This window comes from Podarcis gaigeae (assembly GCF_964106915.1).
Source record: "Podarcis gaigeae genome assembly, chromosome: 1".
Taxonomy (NCBI): Eukaryota; Metazoa; Chordata; class Lepidosauria; order Squamata; family Lacertidae; genus Podarcis; species Podarcis gaigeae.
The window spans coordinates 110,464,764-110,482,884 of NC_139678.1; the positions used below are offsets into that span (position 1 = coordinate 110,464,764).

At 43.9% G+C, this 18,121-nt stretch overlaps 1 protein-coding gene and 1 long non-coding RNA gene across 3 annotated transcripts in view; one reads left to right on the top strand and one right to left on the bottom strand.

Moving 5' to 3' along the window:
* CERS6 (ceramide synthase 6) overlaps positions 1–18,121 on the top strand; it is an 82,178-nt gene that overhangs the window by 16,198 nt on the left and 47,859 nt on the right. For both annotated transcript variants that reach the window (XM_083712468.1, XM_083712467.1), the window contains exons 2-3: positions 9,098–9,203; positions 12,092–12,222. In XM_083712468.1, the coding sequence (XP_083568594.1) occupies positions 9,098–9,203; positions 12,092–12,222 (237 nt within the window). The remainder of the gene's footprint in view (positions 1–9,097; positions 9,204–12,091; positions 12,223–18,121) is intronic.
* LOC310833738 lies at positions 14,450–16,504 on the bottom strand. The gene is made up of 2 exons (XR_014558906.1): positions 16,413–16,504; positions 14,450–14,681 (listed from the first exon to the last, which is right to left on the bottom strand). It is a non-coding gene; the product is annotated as an uncharacterized lncRNA (long non-coding RNA).

The window sequence follows — 18,121 nt, forward strand, 5'->3', positions numbered from 1 at the left end:
GCAGGTAGCTTAGAATCCAGGTGTATGGAGACAGTTCCACAGGGCAAGTAGTTCTCTGTGCCCTTCAGCGTTGTGTCTTTCCACTATGTTGCTCCAAGTGCATCCATATTCATCACACCACTTTTAAAAAGGCATCTTTTGTTCCATCTTTTTAAAACAGATTGCTTTATTTCTCTTTAGCCAGACCTTCGCTACACCCTCCCTCCCTTTCGATGCATAAAGTTTTATATGGGTTGTCCCTGAAACCCAGTCTTCCCACCCACCACTGTGCATTTGCTGTTGTGTGATTAAAGTTGATGGAACTGCATGCACAGTGAGCAGCTTCATGCAAACAGCTTGAATCTTGGAGGAGTCTTGTGTGGTTGTGCTTCAGGCAGGTACCATGTGGCTCGTTGCACACCTGAACTGACTCTTAAGAGATGGAGTGCGTGATAGCCATTTGGGTCTATCATGAATGTTGCCCCCAAGCTGCTTTACAAGAGAATCCAGACACAGAGTAACTGTTGCAAGCATTTGCACCATCCTTTGGGGTCCTGAAACTTGTAAGTCAGAGGTGAGGCACTTGTGGGTCTCCAGATGTTGGACACAACTCCCTCCAGCAGCAATCAGAATGACAAGTGGATAGGGATAATGGGAGTTGTAGTTCAGTAACATCTGAAGGGCAATGGGATCCCCACCTGTACTCTACCCCCGTTACCTGTGACTGTGGGGGATGTAGCATTAGGAGTATGGACATTGTCTCCGTTCAGATATGCCAGGCAGCTGGGGAAGGGGAATAAGATGCCAGAGAGGGTCAGGAAGTCAGATTATCCTCCACCAGGGCCAGGGCCTTCTCAGTGATGGCTCCAACCTGGTGGAATGCTCTGTCCCATGAGACCAGGGCCCTGCTGGATTTAACTTCCTTTCGCAGGGCCCATAAGACAGAGCTATTCCGCCTGGCTTTCAATTTGAACTTAGCCTGATCTTTTATGCCCCTTCCTTCCCTCCCCCTTCCCTTTTTATGAAGATTATCCGCTCTAGGATCCCACAGCTAATTCTCCGCTGGTCTCCTCACTGGCCCAAATAGGACTAACTTGGCCTACTAGCCCTGGTCATCATCTAATGTTTATTGGATGGATTTCCCCCCAAATTGATTTTTGAATTCTAAATTTATTGTTATTCACGTTTTATACTGTAATTTATGCTGTTTTTTGTTGCATCAATTAAGTATTTTAAATTTGTTGTTAGCTGCCCTGAGTCTGGTTTTCTGAACCAGGAAGGGCGGGGTATAGATAAAAAGTTGTTGTTGTTGTTGCTGGTTTTCTGAACCAGGAAGGGCGGGGTTGTTGTTGATAAAAAGTTGTTGTTGTTGTTGTTGTTGTTGTTATTAATCTTTGGTGGCATTCCTATAGCAAAAATAATGAGTCTCCTAGCCTTCGGTTTCAGATCACTTATGTGACAAGCACAGTGGTATGTTCACTGAAGAAAAGAAGGAATAAATACTCAAGATTCCTCCTATAAAGCACATATGCTGAGTTAAATGCATTAGAAGTATTAACATCCAGACCAGCACAAATGAGCAAATGTTTCTTCTCCACCCCAATTGTTTTGGAAAACTTATGCCTAAAGAGCGATTTATTTTTAGATATTGCATCAGATGTTCACCAGCTGGCTGTGAAGTATTAATTTTTGACTTTGCATCTGTATGTGCTTTTCTAAAATTGTGTTCTAACAATTATGAATGTAGGCTTACAACATTTGTATCTGTTGAATAATTTCTGCCCCACCTTTCTATTCCGAAAGAGACACTCAACGTGTCTGACAAGGTATACAGTAGAAGCGACTCCAAAGATAAAAACAATTTCATCATTAAAGCTGCAATCGCAATCCTCTAGCCATGCTGCTGGAGTGGTTTTTGGATTCAACATCTTTTGGGAGGGGTTTTAGGATTCAGCATCTTTTGGCTTCTGCCAGCTGTGCTCGTTGGGGCAAGATACTACAAGTTGTAGTAAAGGGTGTAGGTGAAATGGCTTCCCTATGCAAGAGAGAAGTAGGCTTGGAAGTGAAAGGCAAGATTGGATGGAAGGCTAATGATTTGTTTTCTGCATCTGACGAGGACTACAATTTCCCCTTCAGATTTGGTGATTCCGATTCATACCTCTTGCATTGCTGCATTCAGCAAACTGTTCCTGTGGCTTACAGCCTGGAAACGCTAGCAAGTATGGAATGAATAGCCTGTTCTTTCACAGAGATTACGTAGTTCCCTGAAGTGCAACTACACTGGTATGGCTGTGGCCATCTTTAGCTTTCTGCTTGCAACTGATGTTCAAGTTGCTTGCTGAGTTGTTATCTTGGCTGCTCTCCAAAAAACCTCAGGATTTTCACACATGCTCCCTCTTCCTCTTTTATTCTTAAGCAATCCTCTGAAGCAGATTGAGGGTGGTATTCAACAAATCTTTACAAAGGGTAGACCTATTACAGTTAATCAACCTAGTTAGTCATGGCCCATTTAATTTCAGTGGATCTACCCCGAGTAAAAGTTGGTTGAATGCCACCCTAAGCTGCTATCCAGTCTGCCTGTAATGCCATAAATAGTAGCTTGGGAGCTGAACCATAGGTGATTGTCTTCTCCTTTCTATTTACCATAGGTGATGCGTGCATGTGTGTGTCTGAGAGGTGGGGAGTTTCGGAAGTGACTTTTGGATATCAAGTATGAAAAGGAAAGGGGTGTAGCCAGGCTACTTTCAGAGTGTGGCAGGTAAAATATGAAACTTTAGTGTCTGAATGGGTGGCTGTGGGTAGTAAAGATATAGGAGAGATGGAATAAGAGAGGTAGTGCTTTGGAAGGTGAGGACATGAGTGCCTGGGATAGCAATTAAATGGACATCTGGGGAAAATAGGCTATGGAGCAGGAGGCTGGGACGTTTAAAGTGTGTATTGTATCTATTAAGTACATACAGGTGAAACTCAAAAAATTAGAATATTGTGGAAAAGTTCATTTATTTCAGTAATTCAACTTAAAAGGTAAAACTAATATATGAGATAGACTCATGACATGCAAAGCGAGATATATCAAGCCTTTATTTGTTATAATTGTGATGTGATTTCCCACAATTTTTTGAGTTTCACCTGTAGTACTAACAGCTTAGTGGGTTAGACGGTCTGCAGTTACGTGTCATTTGCATCACTTAAACCTTGGAAGACATCAAAATACTGTGTAATTTTGGACAATTGTAACCATCTGTTTTAGCATAAATGGGTGCAATTCCATTGAAGTCTGAGCTTGAGCCACTTAAGACTCTCATCCCACCCACAAATGTAATTCTTGAAAGTGCCATCCCCATCCACAAGCAATTGTGATTTGCCCTACATTTAATATAAAAGCTACTCAAATATATCTGGCATATTTTACCAGTTATTTCATAAGCAGTACTATAGAAGGACTTGACTAAGGGCACAGTGATATCTATTGTGTGTTTGAATAAATGTTTTTTTCCATATCTAGAAGTCGGGGTGGGGGAATATCTTTGAACGCTGGACTTAATCTGGTGACCTGCAGTAATTTAGAAAAAAAAACCTCTTCTTTCTGGGTAACTGCCTCATTTTTTATTTTTTATTTTAAAATCCTGATTAGTTCAGTTACAAATCCAAAACAAAAGTCTGCCCTTTAGTGAGCAGAATGTAGGCAATGTGAGGAAATCTGCTGTGAAACTGTTGGAAAAGGAACAGCATGTCTTTTTCAAAATACCAGTGGAAATGCCACTTCATATGAGAGAGACTCTCTCCCCATCATGCCCTCTGTTTTTCCATCCCTTTGCTCTTTAGGAAATCACATTATGTCTTAAATCTACAAACCTGAACCACCCCAGACAGACTTTGCAATAAGTGCAAAGTTGTTTCTTTTCATGGGGGTTAGTTTAAGGCTGCTGATGGCCATCACCCAGTGACGGAGTTGTATTTACACTAAACTTGACTATCCTTCACATATGAAACACATCTCCCTTCTTGGAGATAATACGTTCAACAGCTTATATTGCACATGATGGGCTCCTGCACATGGAGCTCAGTGGTTCCCAGGCACACACACCCCGGACCACTTGAAAATTGCTGACGGACTTGGTGGACCATCTGATTTTTTTTGCTTGTTTCAGAATTGTAATGCACCGTACTTGTCCTCTCTTAGTTTCCTCCCTTTTTTTGTGGCTGCATCCTTCATTCCCACCTTCCATTCCTCTCAATTGCCTTCTCAGCCTCTTTGCTCTGTGCCTTTCCCTATCTTTCTGCCAGCCATGGCGTCAATCCTCTAAGGAAGGCAAAGCCACCTTACCGCCCCTTCACTTCTGCAGACCACCTGAATGAAGCTGATGGACCACTGGTGGTCCATGGACCACATTTTGGTGGAACCCTTGTCTAGTTGGCAGGTAATGAACTTCACCTCTTTGCGTTGCAAACAGAATTTAAAGCAGATCATGTTCCGTGTCCAATGAGTCAAATGGAAAAGAGCTATTGGGTTTTTTCTTTTGAGTTCCTTGAAGACTTATGAAGGTTGCAGTACACTGTGGTCATTTATCTTAAGTCTTTTAAGTTGGAGGATTTAAATTAAAAACTGAGAAGACTTTAGATTGCTCAATAGCATCCATATTAGTGGTCAAAAAAACATTAACAAGCAGAATTGAGGTTTTGTTATCTCTCTGGGAACAACCTGAAAGACAAATGAGTTGGTGAAATATTGAAAGGATCTGCAACATTTGGTGCTTATTCTAGTTGCGTCTGTAGTTATCTGATATTCTCAGGTGCTTTTAAACAGAGTTGCTACAGCTCAAATCCAGAAAATCTTGAAATTCCTTGGCAGAGAAAATGCTTGGGAACAATGGATGGATATACCTGTATACCTGAAGGAGCGTCTCCACCCCCATCGTTCAGCCCAGACACTGAGATCCAGCGCCGAGGGCCTTCTGGCAGTTCCCTCATTGCGAGAAGTGAGGTTACAGGGAACCAGACAGAGGGCCTTCTCGGTAGTGGCGCCCACCCTGTGGAACACCCTCCCTTCAGATGTCAAGGAAATAAGCAGTTATCCTATCATAGAATCATAGAGTTGGAAGAGACCACAAGGGCCATTGAGTCCAACCCCCTGCCAAGCAGGAAACACCATCAGAGCACTCCTGACATATGGTTGTCAAGCCTCTGCTTAAAGACCTCCAAAGAAGGAGACTCCACCACACTCCTTGGCAGCAAATTCCACTGTCAAACAGCTCTTATTGTCAGGAAGTTCTTCCTAATGTTTAGGTGGAATCTTCTTTCTTGTAGTTTGGATCCATTGCTCCGTGTCCGCTTCTCTGGAGCAGCAGAAAACAACCTTTCTCCCTTCTCTATGCGACATCCTTTTATATATTTGAACATGGCTATCATATCACCCCTTAACCTCCTCTTCTCCAGGCTAAACATGCCCAGCTCCCTTAGCCGTTCCTCATAAGGCATAGTTTCCAGGCCTTTGACCATTTTGGTTGCCCTCCTCTGGACACGTTCCAGTTTGTCAGTGTCCTTCTTGAACTGTGGTGCCCAGAACTGGACACAGTACTCCAGGTGAGGTCTGACCAGAGCAGAATACAGTGGCACTATTACTTCCCTTGATCTAGATGCTATACTCCTATTGATGCAGCCCAGAATTGCATTGGCTTTTTTAGCTGCCGCGTCACACTGTTGGCTCATGTCAAGTTTGTGGTCAACCAAGACTCCTAGATCCTTTTCACATGTACTGCTCTCAAGCCAGGTGTCACCCATCTTGTATTTGTGCCTCTCATTTTTTTTGCCCAAGTGCAATACTTTACATTTCTCCCTGTTAAAATTCATCTTGTTTGTTTTGGCCCAGTTCTCTAATCTGTCAAGGTCATTTTGAAGTGTGATCCTGTCCTCTGGGGTGTTAGCCACCCCTCCCAGTTTGGTGTCATCTGCAAATTTGATCAGGGTGCCCTTGAGTCCATCATCCAAGTCGTTGATAAAGATGTTGAATAAGACCGGGCCCAAGACAGAACCCTGTGGCACCCCATTAGTCACTCTTCTCCAGGATGAAGAGGAACCATTGATGAGCACCCTTTGGGTTCGGTCAGTCAGCCAGTTACAAATCCACTGAGTGGTAGCATAGTCAAGACCGCATTTTACCAGCTTCCTTACAATAATATCATGGGGCACCTTGTCAAATGCCTTGCTGAAATCAAGGTAGGCTACATCCACTGCGTTCCCTTCATCTACCAGGCTTGTAATTCTGTCAAAAAACGAGAACAGGTTAGTCTGACATGACTTATTTTTCAGAAATCCATGCTGACTATTGGTGATCACAGAATTCCTTTCTAGGTGCTCACAGACTGTTTGCTTAATGATCTGCTCCAGAATCTTCCCTGGTATTGATGTCAGACTGACTGGGCGGTAATTATTTGGGTCCTCTCTTTTTCCCTTTTTGAAAATAGGGACAACATTTGCCCTCCTCCAGTCTGCCGGGACTTCGCCTGTTCTCCAGGAATTCTCAAAGATGACTGCCAGTGGTTCTGAGATCACATCTGCCAGTTCTCTCTTTAAAAGACATCTGAAGGCAGCCCTGTATAGGGATGTTTTTAATATTTAATGCTGTAGTGTTTTTAACATGTGATTGGGAGCCGCCCAGAGTGGCTGGGGAGACTCAGCCAGATGGGCGGGGTATAAATAAATTATTGTTGCTGTTGTTGTTATTATACACCCACCCACACCTGAGTGAATTGTGTCACTCATTGCAATGGAGGAGTCTGACCCACTGCACATAGTTGTGAGAGCCATTTGACAAAAAGTGGCATTCAGTTCTAGCTGATGTTTGGATGTGGCCAGCATGGAATTTAGCTTGCTAATGCAGGGAAGATGCCCTTGCATTCCTCCATCTATCTATCATCTATCTATCTACCTACCTACCTACCTACCTACCTATCTTTGGGAAGGAGCTGCATTTCCATAGGTGTTTGTGGAGAAGTCTATGTATGTGTTGTGTTAGGCATTAGGACTACAGATGAGATCTTCTGGGACTGATACACTACAGTGGTACCTCGGGTTACATACGCTTCAGGTTACTGTCTCCGCTAACCCAGAAATAGTGCTTGAGGTTAAGAACTTTGCTTCAGGATGAGAACAGAAATTGTGCTCCGGCGGCATGGCAGCAGCAGGAGGCCCCATTAGCTAAAGTGGTGCTTCAGGTGAAGAACAGTTTCAGGTTAAGTACGGACCTCCGGAACGAATTAAGTACTTAACCCGAGGTACCACTGTATTTACATTAAAGCCTCCCCTGTGGAGTACAGCCTATAGTGACAGCCCCTGTGAACTTGGTGCTAAATATAGACAGGAAACAAAGACAGTGAAGGGGGGGAGACTTCTGGACTGTGTATTTAATTAGGTCCAGCATTTGGCCCACAAGGCCATTTACCTCAGTGCATGCCCTCCTACCTAACACCTAACATATGATGTGATGGAGACGCTCCCTGCAAAACTGACAATGCCTGAAAATCCCAGTTAGCCTGATCACCAGCACCTCCAAATATCTGTCCCTCTGCCCATGCAGTTTGATTTCAGATTGCACAGAAAAGGAAAATCTGGGAATGTCACCTCTCCATCATCGCCCAGAAATATGTATCTCCACCTTCCAGCAGTGGATCTGCTAATCAACCAGGATAAAATTCCAGCCCTGTGCAACACAGCAAAAGCACCGATTATAAATGCAAAGTGCAGGGTGGAGATATAAAATAAGTAATTACAGTTAACTGTCAATTTGCACTGCATGCCAAAGTTGCAATGGTGCAAGAAAGCTCTGGCTCAGATGTAAACATGACTAAAGTGTTGTGATCATGGGAACCAGTGCTGGCGTATAACCGCCTCCTCCTCCCAAGTCGGCAGTCTCGTTACATTCACTGGAGGTCTCCAGGCTTCACTGATAAACAGAAGTGTTGTCAACAGCTCCATTCTAATATATGATTTGATTTTTGTTGGCTGTGACTCAGCAATGTTTTATTATTTAATTAATAAGTGATAGACTTCACCCCACCCTTGGATCTAAGCTGCTTCTGTATGATGGCTTGCCAGCTATTTCACCCCACCCCTCTGGCAAGTCTCCCGCACCAATAATGCTAACATGATATGCTGAAGCTTTCTCCAACTTGTAGGACTCAAAAGTTGGATGCGAGAAGCCTTTTATCAGCTGCTTGCTCATCATGGAGCTGATATAGGGGCCTGGAGTCCTGTCCAGGCATATTTGTAGGAGGCTCTGCAACTGAAGGCACAGAGCAAAACTGAAGGTCGCTTCCTAATCTAGCTACTTTGGGATATGAATTGAACATAGCTTATGTTAGACACTGTCCTTGCTTATCCATTTTGAATTCATCCGTGTTTGGCTTTTGCCACTGAGAGGGAGAGGGAGAGAGTCTGTTCTGATGCAGTGAATACCCAGTCAGCCAAGAGAAGCCTGATTAGGTGAGATAAATTTCTGCTGCAGCTCAGGAATGCCCTGGCACAATTTTGTTTCTGTGTGTATTTGGCTACTATGTGGTATGTGGATATTGCCATTGTCTGCTAATAGAGGAATGCTTTTCTTTTTGTATATTTGATGAGCTGATAACGAGAGAAACTGCTCTTGTCTCCCTGCCACCTCTCTGTAAAATGAGCTTAAATACCTATTGGGTGTTAAGCTTTCCCTGTCTTTAAACCCAGCATTTGACTTGCTCTCTTCTGTTCATTAGTATAATCCAGGAATTCCTCTGTAATTGTGAGCTTTTCTGTTTTAGTTACAAGCAACAGCAGCAGAGGTTAATATTCCGGGGGTTTTTTTACTTCTCTAAATCTTCAGCTAGAAACACAAGGATCTGTGGAGTAAAGCTTCAGAAGTGGACAATCAGCCTCTGTAAAACTCTATAATTATTATTTACAATTTAGCTTCTGCAACACGCTTTCATCCTCTCTGAATAAGTTTGATGGCAGGGGGCCAGTTGAGACATACTGGGAAAGCACATTCTCCTGCTATGTGAATAAGTTGCAGTGAGCTGTTTTGATTATCTGACCACTTGTGTCTAATGCCTTATTTTTTCTCTACTTTTCTTTTTTAACATTGTAGGTTTATAGCCAAGCCATGTGCCTTAGGCCTAAAAGTCCAGGCCAATGGACCACGGAAAGCTCAGCCTAATGCTATTCTTGAAAAAGTCTTCACTGCAATTACAAAGGTACAGTATGCACCTAAAAAAATTGTTTACTTTGGGATAAGGGATAGGTTCGTCATGAAATATGAAATAACTTGGGTTGGAGTGGGCCCCTTGGCAAAATGCCATTTGGTGGACTTCCTGATGGGCTTACTGTTTGGTAGCAGTGCTCTGGGGAATGTCTGGCTCTGGGGGCCACCATTTAATGTGCTGGAGCGATGCTACATTGTGAGTGCTGTATGAAAGTGCTTCAAGACCCAGTCACCTAGCTCAAGGTGGCAGTAAAAAAGAACTGATTAATGTTTTAGGGGCCCAGTGCAATTCATCTCCAAGATCCAAGATTGGGATGTGGGTTGCACGGTATATATGTATGTTTATACACACACACACACATACAGCGGCGTAGCGTGGGTTGTCAGCACCCAGGGCAAGGCAAGTAACTTGCGCCCCCTACCCCCTAACCATGGTCATTAATACTGACGGCTCTACTCTGGGGCAAACTCCGTGGTGACTACTGCCCTCCGTGGTGTTGTTTTTGCAATTAAAGGACCCCTGCCTCAAATAAAGCATCTTGGGGATTGGGGACTGGGATTTGCCAAGGGAGCTGGGAATTGCAGTTCAGTGGCGGGTCAGGGGGAGAGGGTCCCTTCCGTGTCTGGGTGCCGCAGGCCCCTTTGCGCCAAGATGCGCGTCTTTGGGCGTCGCGGCACAGCCTTCTCGGTCTCCCTCCCCGGCCCGGCTAGCCCCGGCGCGCCTTCTTTCTGGCGCGGGGAGGGGGCGCCTCTGGGGCCAGTGCGTCGGCCGGCCTCCGGGGCGGGTGGGCGGTCTTGGCGCGCAGGCACTAGAGCGCAGGTGGCTCCGGCTGGGCGCTTCATTCGCCGCCGGTGGCGCGTTTGGCGGGCTGCGCGCGTCCAGACAGCGACCCGAGCCTGGGCGGCGTGGCGCTTGGTGCCGGAGCCTCCGCCCGCAGCGCCCCGTCGGGAGACCCGGCCGGAAGGAGCCTCGAGCGGGCTGTCGGACGCGGCTGAAGCAGCCAGGGCGGCATGGCAGGCAGCGGCTCCTAGGCGACTCCGGAGGCAGCAAGCGCGCCCCCCCCAGAAGTTGCGCCCGGTGCGGCCGGCCCCCCTTGCACCCCCCACGCTACGCCACTGCACACATATACACACACACACACACACACACAGAGTATATGTATGTGTGTGTGTGTGTGTGTGTGTGTGTGTGTGTGTATGCTGAACTTTCTGCAACCTTTGTCCTTGTCTGAAACTACTGATCAGATAGAAAGATTGCAAGATTGGAACAACAGTGTTAAGCTTCTGATTAGATATATTAACAAGGTACATGCACAAAGGTACATGCACTATCGTGGAACAGAATCTCAAAACCACAAGGGACGGTTTGTTCTTGTTCTTCATTATTCTTTGCTTCCAGGTAGGTCTGAAATCGTTCATACTTTTTTGTATGCCTGTTGGCAGATTTAGCGACCTTCAGGGATGTGGGTGGCACTGTGGGTTAAACCACAGCGCCTAGGACTTGCCGATTGTCAGGTCGGCGGTTCAAATCCCCGTGGCGGGGTGCACTCCCGTCGCTCGGTCCCAGCGCCTGCCAACCTAGCAGTTCTAAAGCACCCCCGGGTGCAAGTAGATAAATAGGGACCGCTTACTAGCGGGAAGGTAAACGGCGTTTCCGTGTGCTGTGCTGGCTCGCCAGATGCAGCTTGTCACGCTGGCCACGTGACCCGGAAGTGTCTGCGGACAGCGCTGGCCCCCGGCCTCTTAAGTGAGATGGGCGCACAACCCTAGAGTCGGACACGACTGGCCCGTACGGGCAGGGGTACCTTTATTCCACCTGCAAATCTCATTCTGATTCAATTCTTAACTTCAATGTAGCCCACTGCCCATGTATGGTGGCCCTCCAGAAGCTCAGTTAAAGCTTTCTGCTGTGCAACAGGAATTACTGCCTTAGAAAAACAGACAGGATACTTAGAATCCTTCATTCACTCTTTATTATCATTTATTGCACCAGTTGCAGACCTTGGCATATTTAAGATCGCAACCTGCATTGCCAAGGAGTTTTTCCTCCCTGTTTGTAGAGTCACATTAAACAGGTGGGTCTTCCACCTGCTCTACCCCACCCCACCCCATACATGCACATTCTAAAGGAGTACAACTGTAACATGTGATATTGCTGAACATACGGCTCAGCTCTTAAGAACATTCTTTACATGCAGCTGTTGAATATTTATGAAGAGCTTACAAAACTTGGAAGGTCTTTGTCAGAGCTGCTTTTTATAATAGCACTCTTAGTTTGTAATGCACCACAAATATTAATAGGCTTTATACCCAAGTAATATGCCTACATTAGGAGCATTATTGCAAACTTTAAAACACACGCACACACATACCTTTAATACATAAATTAAACACCAGGTATGTGGGGTGAACCAATGTGGCCACTTCCTGCTTGCAGTATGTTTTTTTTTAGATAGATAAATATCTTTATTGTCATTGTCCCATACAGAACAATGAAATTGAAAAAACTACATAAAACATTCAAAAACCCCTAAATACTCTGAAACCCCATTTTAAAATACACTATACTATACTATAAAATACACTATACTATAAAATACACTTATAATGCTGCGTTTAGAACCAGTTGTAATTTTAATGATGCTTTTAACTTTATGCTTTTGTAACTGTTTGTTTTCCGATATTCTGGGATCACTACCTAACTGATGAAGAGCAGTCTGCAGATAAAGTTTAGTTATGGGCTAAAACAATCTTCTCCAACCGGGTTGAGGGAATGTTAGTTATTAGCTTGTAGTTACTAATTGACCTTATGCTATCCTGTGTCATGTGAAATGTCAGTAAAGGAGTGACTTCTTGATCCTTTCCCTATTTGTTTGGTAGCATCCAGACGAGAAGAGGCTTGAAGGGCTTTCCAAGCAACTGGATTGGGACGTTCGCAGTATTCAGCGCTGGTTTCGACAGAGACGCAATCAGGAAAAGCCGAGCACTCTGAGAAGGTTCTGCGAAAGCTTGTAAGGAACTGTTCCTGCCTCCTTTCCCTTTTGGGTCTGTGCAAACTGGATTCTTTGTTTTGCTCCACTGCTTATTTTTTATTTTTGTCCCACAGTCAAGGATAGGCTCCCTCCCCACTTGCTTCTCATAGTATAGCATTGCTTCATAACTGCAGTGCATGTGGACTGCAAAATCATTTCAAACACAGCTGAGAAAATCAGGTGTAATTTCTAGCTATGTAAAGGAACCAGGATATAAGGAGAACAGATTTGTCATTTAGCTGGTTCCCCGCATCCAAACTCAGTGCTAGCTATTGTACAAGGCTGGCTCTGCAGCTATTGAGGTGGCCTGGGATTCATCTTAGCAGAACCTACTTAATAGGGTGAATAGTGTCCCTTATGCCAATTGTGGTAAAATTAGAGACCTATGGGCCGAATTTAGTTAAACCCTGACTGCCAGTCAGTTACCTGCTTTAGCTGTATCTGTATTTTAGCTGTATCTTCTTAGCAGCTATAGGGAGCCAGACTAAACAACTTGTTTCCTGCTGCCCCCACCTAGGATGCTCTCCTGGCTTGTGATTTTTAGTCTCTGCCAGCCAAGAGCATGTTGTCAGTTGTGGGGTAGGGATGTAAAATGGCTTATTGTTGTAAACAAAATCTGCCCTTTTTCACTTATGGGGTATGCAAGAGCCTGCATAGAGTCCTTATGTGGGTCCCCTATTGGTAGGAGAAAATAACAGAGGCCAACCAGAGAATATTGAGAAGCAAAGCAGCTAGTAAGCCTGATCTTTATTGATCTGTTGCAACAGGATGCTCCCCTCACACTCAGGAAAGGAGGAGGACCCAGAACAAAGGTGTGCCTGCCCTTATATAGACATTTTAAATCCCCTGCCCTGGAGCTCAAGACCACTCACCCATCCATCCATCAGTCACAGAAGGGGTGTAACCCAAGACCACCCCCCACAAACATTATACCTATATCACAGAAAATGTGGTCTACAACAGAAATTTAAATGTTGTTGTTTTTCCTGTCTGCCAGGTTATCTGATAATGCCTTATCTGATTGCCTTTCTTGGTAGTCTGCCCATTCCTTTGAAATGGTGATTACCCAATTCCTGTAACAAGGAAGGTTTTTTCACCTCCTCCCTCCTTGCAGAGAAACATTTGGTTAGCTTGAGAGTCAAAATGGTTTCAGGTTGGTCTTCCTGTGCTGATCTATGGTGCTTGGTTGGTACATTTGTGAACATTTATTATATATATATAAGACCTTAAATTTTATTATTACACTATCATTACTTTGTTCTAGTTTCATTGATCTGCCAGGTCTCCTGGCTGCTGACCATTGGGTAGACTGTTACCTGTGCTTAGTTTCCATAGTAGCCCCATTATTAATATGTTTGGGAACAGATCAAATCCAGCTCTGGAAATGAAAATGGAAATATATAAAATGATTTGCCCTATGCCTCTCTTCTTGAAGTCTATTTCAAGCAAGCTCTTTTATTTTGCCTAAAAATCTCAGGAGCTGATCTCCTTGCGCTCAGATTTGTCAGCTGAATTCTTATCGCTTTCCAAAAATTTGAATTAAATTTCTATGCTAGCAGGTTTAATCAGGGCAGAATGAACACTTAGATCTAATATTTTAAGCAGATTTTGCTTTTAGTGAACCTGCCATGCTTCCAGACACCATAGGATTGGGACACTGCTGCTAAGTAGAAAGGTGGCTGAGCCAGCAGCAGTCATTTTTGCTGGTGAACTGGGGTGCTGCATTGGGGGGTGGAGAAGGGGCTGTACCATCAGTACTGTACCACCATTAGGGGTGGCACCAGTCAAAATAGGAGGGAGAGGGCAAATGAAGTCCACCTCAGGGCCTCTTCCAACTAGACATTCCCTTCTCCACTCCACCCCAACAGGGCAAGGTACCATCAACTGCTCAATGGAGAGGAGCCTATTGAGTTTTTAATGTGTTAGTATTGTTTGCTGTGGTTTCATTCTACGCAGTGGTTGCTAGCTTGTAAGCTACCACAGAAGGATTTGTGTCCTGAAAGGGAGGATATGAATATGTGCAATAAATGTTGAAGGTAAGAGAATGGTGATTTCGAACCAGTTTATTTTTAGAATTTCAGGTATTAAGAAAATTATTATAAATTATCTCATCAGATAGAAAAACAGGTAATATACAACTCTTTAGGCAGTATCCAACGTATAAGTTGGATAGAGAAATAAGATGAGGTTTGTGAAGCACCTAAAGAACTATTCAATATATAATTTATAAAACCAAGGTTCATAAAACGTGCAGGAGCATAATGTGCTACTTGAGCCAAGCCCTCGCCTCTCAGATTATTCTGAGGTTACTGAAGGTGCCTTTAAGTTGCTATGATCTTGGCCTTGTAGGGAAAAGCTGCCTCTTCAGTTGAACACAGTTTCTAATTCAGGGCTTTTGTAATATTCATGTCCTCTGTTGTTGCTTCCTGCTTAGTGACCTGTAAGACGAATGAAAGTGCACTATGGCACTTTAAAATTTTAAAAAAACTTTGATTTGTGAGTAACAGAATATGAAGAAATCAACCATATAATTTTGAAAAGAAATTGGAAGTTTTGAGTCAATTTTTTTTTTGCCACTTTTTTGCCTTTTTCATAACATGTAGTTAGGCTTCTGAAAATTGGAGCCCCGTTGCATTGAAACTTACTATCCAGAGACCTGTTTTAATTCCAAATGTGCAACCTTTTTAAAGAAAAAGAAAGGAAAGAAAGAACAAAGCAGCATTAGAATGCCCTTTTGAGAACACCTGGGATGAGAATTGTTCTCAATGGTTTTGTGGCTTCAGTGTTGTGGCTTCTACCAGATACTGCATTTTGCATATTTATAAGCACGATGCACCTTCCTGCGTACATCGTGTCTTATGCTACAAATCTTTTGTCAACAGGTTGGCCAGTTTGGTAGCAGCGGCCTGCAAATCATTCACTCCTGTTTTAGTCATCACCACAGTAACCCCGAGAGAGGTTAGACTGAGCTTTGAAAATACTTTGTGGCTAAGCAGGAATTTGCATCTGGGTCCAGTCTATAGTTTTCCTGCTCAGTGTTTCTAGCCCAAAACAGCCTATGGACATGATCTGGAGGCAAAATTGCTGGGGAATAGCCATACTACATGTAAGTCGATTGCGGAGTAGGCCCCCGAGAGACTGATGGTACTTATGAAAAGAGGAGAGTTGATGTTGTCTTGGCCTCTGTTCCCCAAACTTTATATAGAATTTGATGGGCAGCAAAGCCAATTTTGCAATAAGCTCAATGTGCCAGGGAAGAAAATGCCCTTTCATTTGCTTTCCCGTCTCATCTTTCAATACTATATAGCAGGCACGTCCAACTTCCAAGAGACTGCGATCTACTCCCACTATAAAAAAAACCGGCAATGATCTACCCATTGGATTGATCAGAGTTGTTGAGCTTTTTTGGGGGGAGGATGAGCCAAAATTGTTGAGCTTATTGTGAGGGGCAATGAGCCGAAGTTGGTGGGGGGGGGGGGCATGATCGACCAGGATCATCCGTAGATAGCGATCAACCTGTTGGGCATCCCTGCTATATGTGGTAAGGGGAATTGCCTTGATGAATCCCTGGAGTGTTCCACCCTAAACAGAACAGCCAGATCCTAATGAGGGCACTTGGAGGAAATGGCTGCTTTTCCTCTTCTCTGCACTAAAGAGGTAAACACGGCTGCTAAATGTTTAAGCAGGCGAGAAAGCATGAACCATTCCTCCCATACGTTTCACTGCTCCCTTGAACGTCTTTTCAATAATTAACTTGTACTCGACGTGGACTTGTTTTCTAAAGCTTCTTTCACCTCCCCGATAACTGTTGTGGCTCAGAAGACACCGCTTTTCAGTTTTAGAGACTAATCCTTCAAAACATGTGTTTTACACGGCGAGTGAATTGCACGTGTTATTTGCTAAGGGGGTCTTACAACCGTGAGGGGCTAAGGTCTGGAAACATCTCTTTTACCAACTAGTTTCTGGGTTTTCGGGGAGGGTTTGTTACTGGGCCCCAGGTAAAAGGTGCAGGGAAGAGGGGAAAGTAAAACAATGGGAGAAATTCCATTCATGCAAGTCCGGTGGCATATAGTTCCTTATCAACAAGTGCCCACAGAAGATGAAAAAGGTGAGGACATACACTGCTAGCAGCTTCCTGCAGGTGTTGTCCTTACCTTACATTTTTTTACCTTGCAGGTGATGTCCCTTTATCTTGCAATATACAAAAAAAAAAAAAAAAAAAAACATTTCTTGTGTCTTCTGGAAGCTGCTCTGTGCTCTTATCTCAGCTAACACTTCTTTATGACACGGAGTGTGTGAAGCAGATAACAGCTAGTCACCACTGCATAGCCATTAACATTGTCTGGGATTTTGTCTTAGAGAAGATTATGGAGATTTAAAAAAATTTAACATGTCTATATTTTTCCTTACCCCCCCCCCTTTTTTTTTTTGAAGAAGCTGCCTGATTAAGATGTTTGTCATCTCTGAGAAAGCAATAGCCTCTTTCGTGGGCTGAACAGGTTTATTTGCTTTCATTCCTGTTTTCCACCTCCCTCTGCCAACTTGGCACAGAATGTGGCTTTGTTACAGCCCTTATCGAAAATTAACAGACCCAAATACACCATTCCTCCCTCACAACTCCCACTGTATTAGAAGCACATATCAAGATGGGAAGTGACTTGCTTATCCCATTAGTCTCTCCACTGTGTTAGAGGCAAATTATCTGATGATTATTCTGCTTCTCTTGCATGAACAACATGCCAAACGTGCTCCTGGGAGGAGAGGACCTGCAAAGCAAAGGAAGCAATTTGCAGGCTTCATTTAGGTATCTTTTTTAAAAAAAACCTGGATGAATCCTTCTACTAGAGTTTTGTCCCTTTATAAAGCGACTCCTAAACTTTATATGATGATTTGACTAGGCTTTTAAGATTATTTCAAACTTGATGACTTCAGTCGATTCTCTATTATTCAGAGGACTGAGAATGTGCTGCTTTTTCCCACACAACAAGGCATTTCTGGGGCAGGACTGGACTGGCATAGGACTCACTATATCCTGAGCCAGTCCTGCAGTTGGCATGGTCTAATCCGGGGCTCTTTGCTGCACTGCCCCAGGAGTGGGCAGCAGTTCTGGACACCTGAGTGGAGGTGGGGTGGGGGCTTTTCTTTATTCCTACAATATTGCTCCGGAAGATCACTTGACAGGGGAGGGGGGCTGTTTCTGGAAGTGGGAGAAAATCTACTGTTCATTTCAGCTGTAGGAAATACTTTGAAGTTTAAATGGCAGCTGTGACGTATTATATATGGTGTGCAGTAATAGCTCTGCCACTTATTTGAGAAGCGCGAAGCATGTCTAAGACTCTTCCTTGGAGCCCTGTGCTTTCCTTAAAAGATAAGTACTTTTGCCTTATCTCCATAAATAACAACACCCTAGTGGTCCCAGGCCCTAAGGAAGTTAGATTGGCTTCAACCAGAGCCAGGGCCTTTTCAACTCTCACTCCGGCCTGGTGGAACGCTCTGCCTCATGAGACCAGGGCCCTGCAGGATCTGATTTCTTTCCGCAGGGCCTGTAAGACATAGTTGTTCCGCCTGGCCTTTGGCTTGGAGCCAATTTGATTCCCTCCCTCTCTTTCTTTTCCCTTTCTTTTCCTTCTCCTCCTGCGATGAGGCTACATTTTAATATTTTAATGTTCCATTATTTAATGTTGTATTTTATTTTTGTTTTTAAGTTGTAATCATTCATCTTGTTTTTATTATTGCTTGTAAGCCGCTCTGAGCCCGGCCTTGGCTGGGGAGGGCGGGGTATAAATAAAAAATTATTATTATTATTATTATTATTATTATTATTATTATTATTATTCAGCTTCTAGCATTGTAAAACCTTCATAAAGATAATAATAAT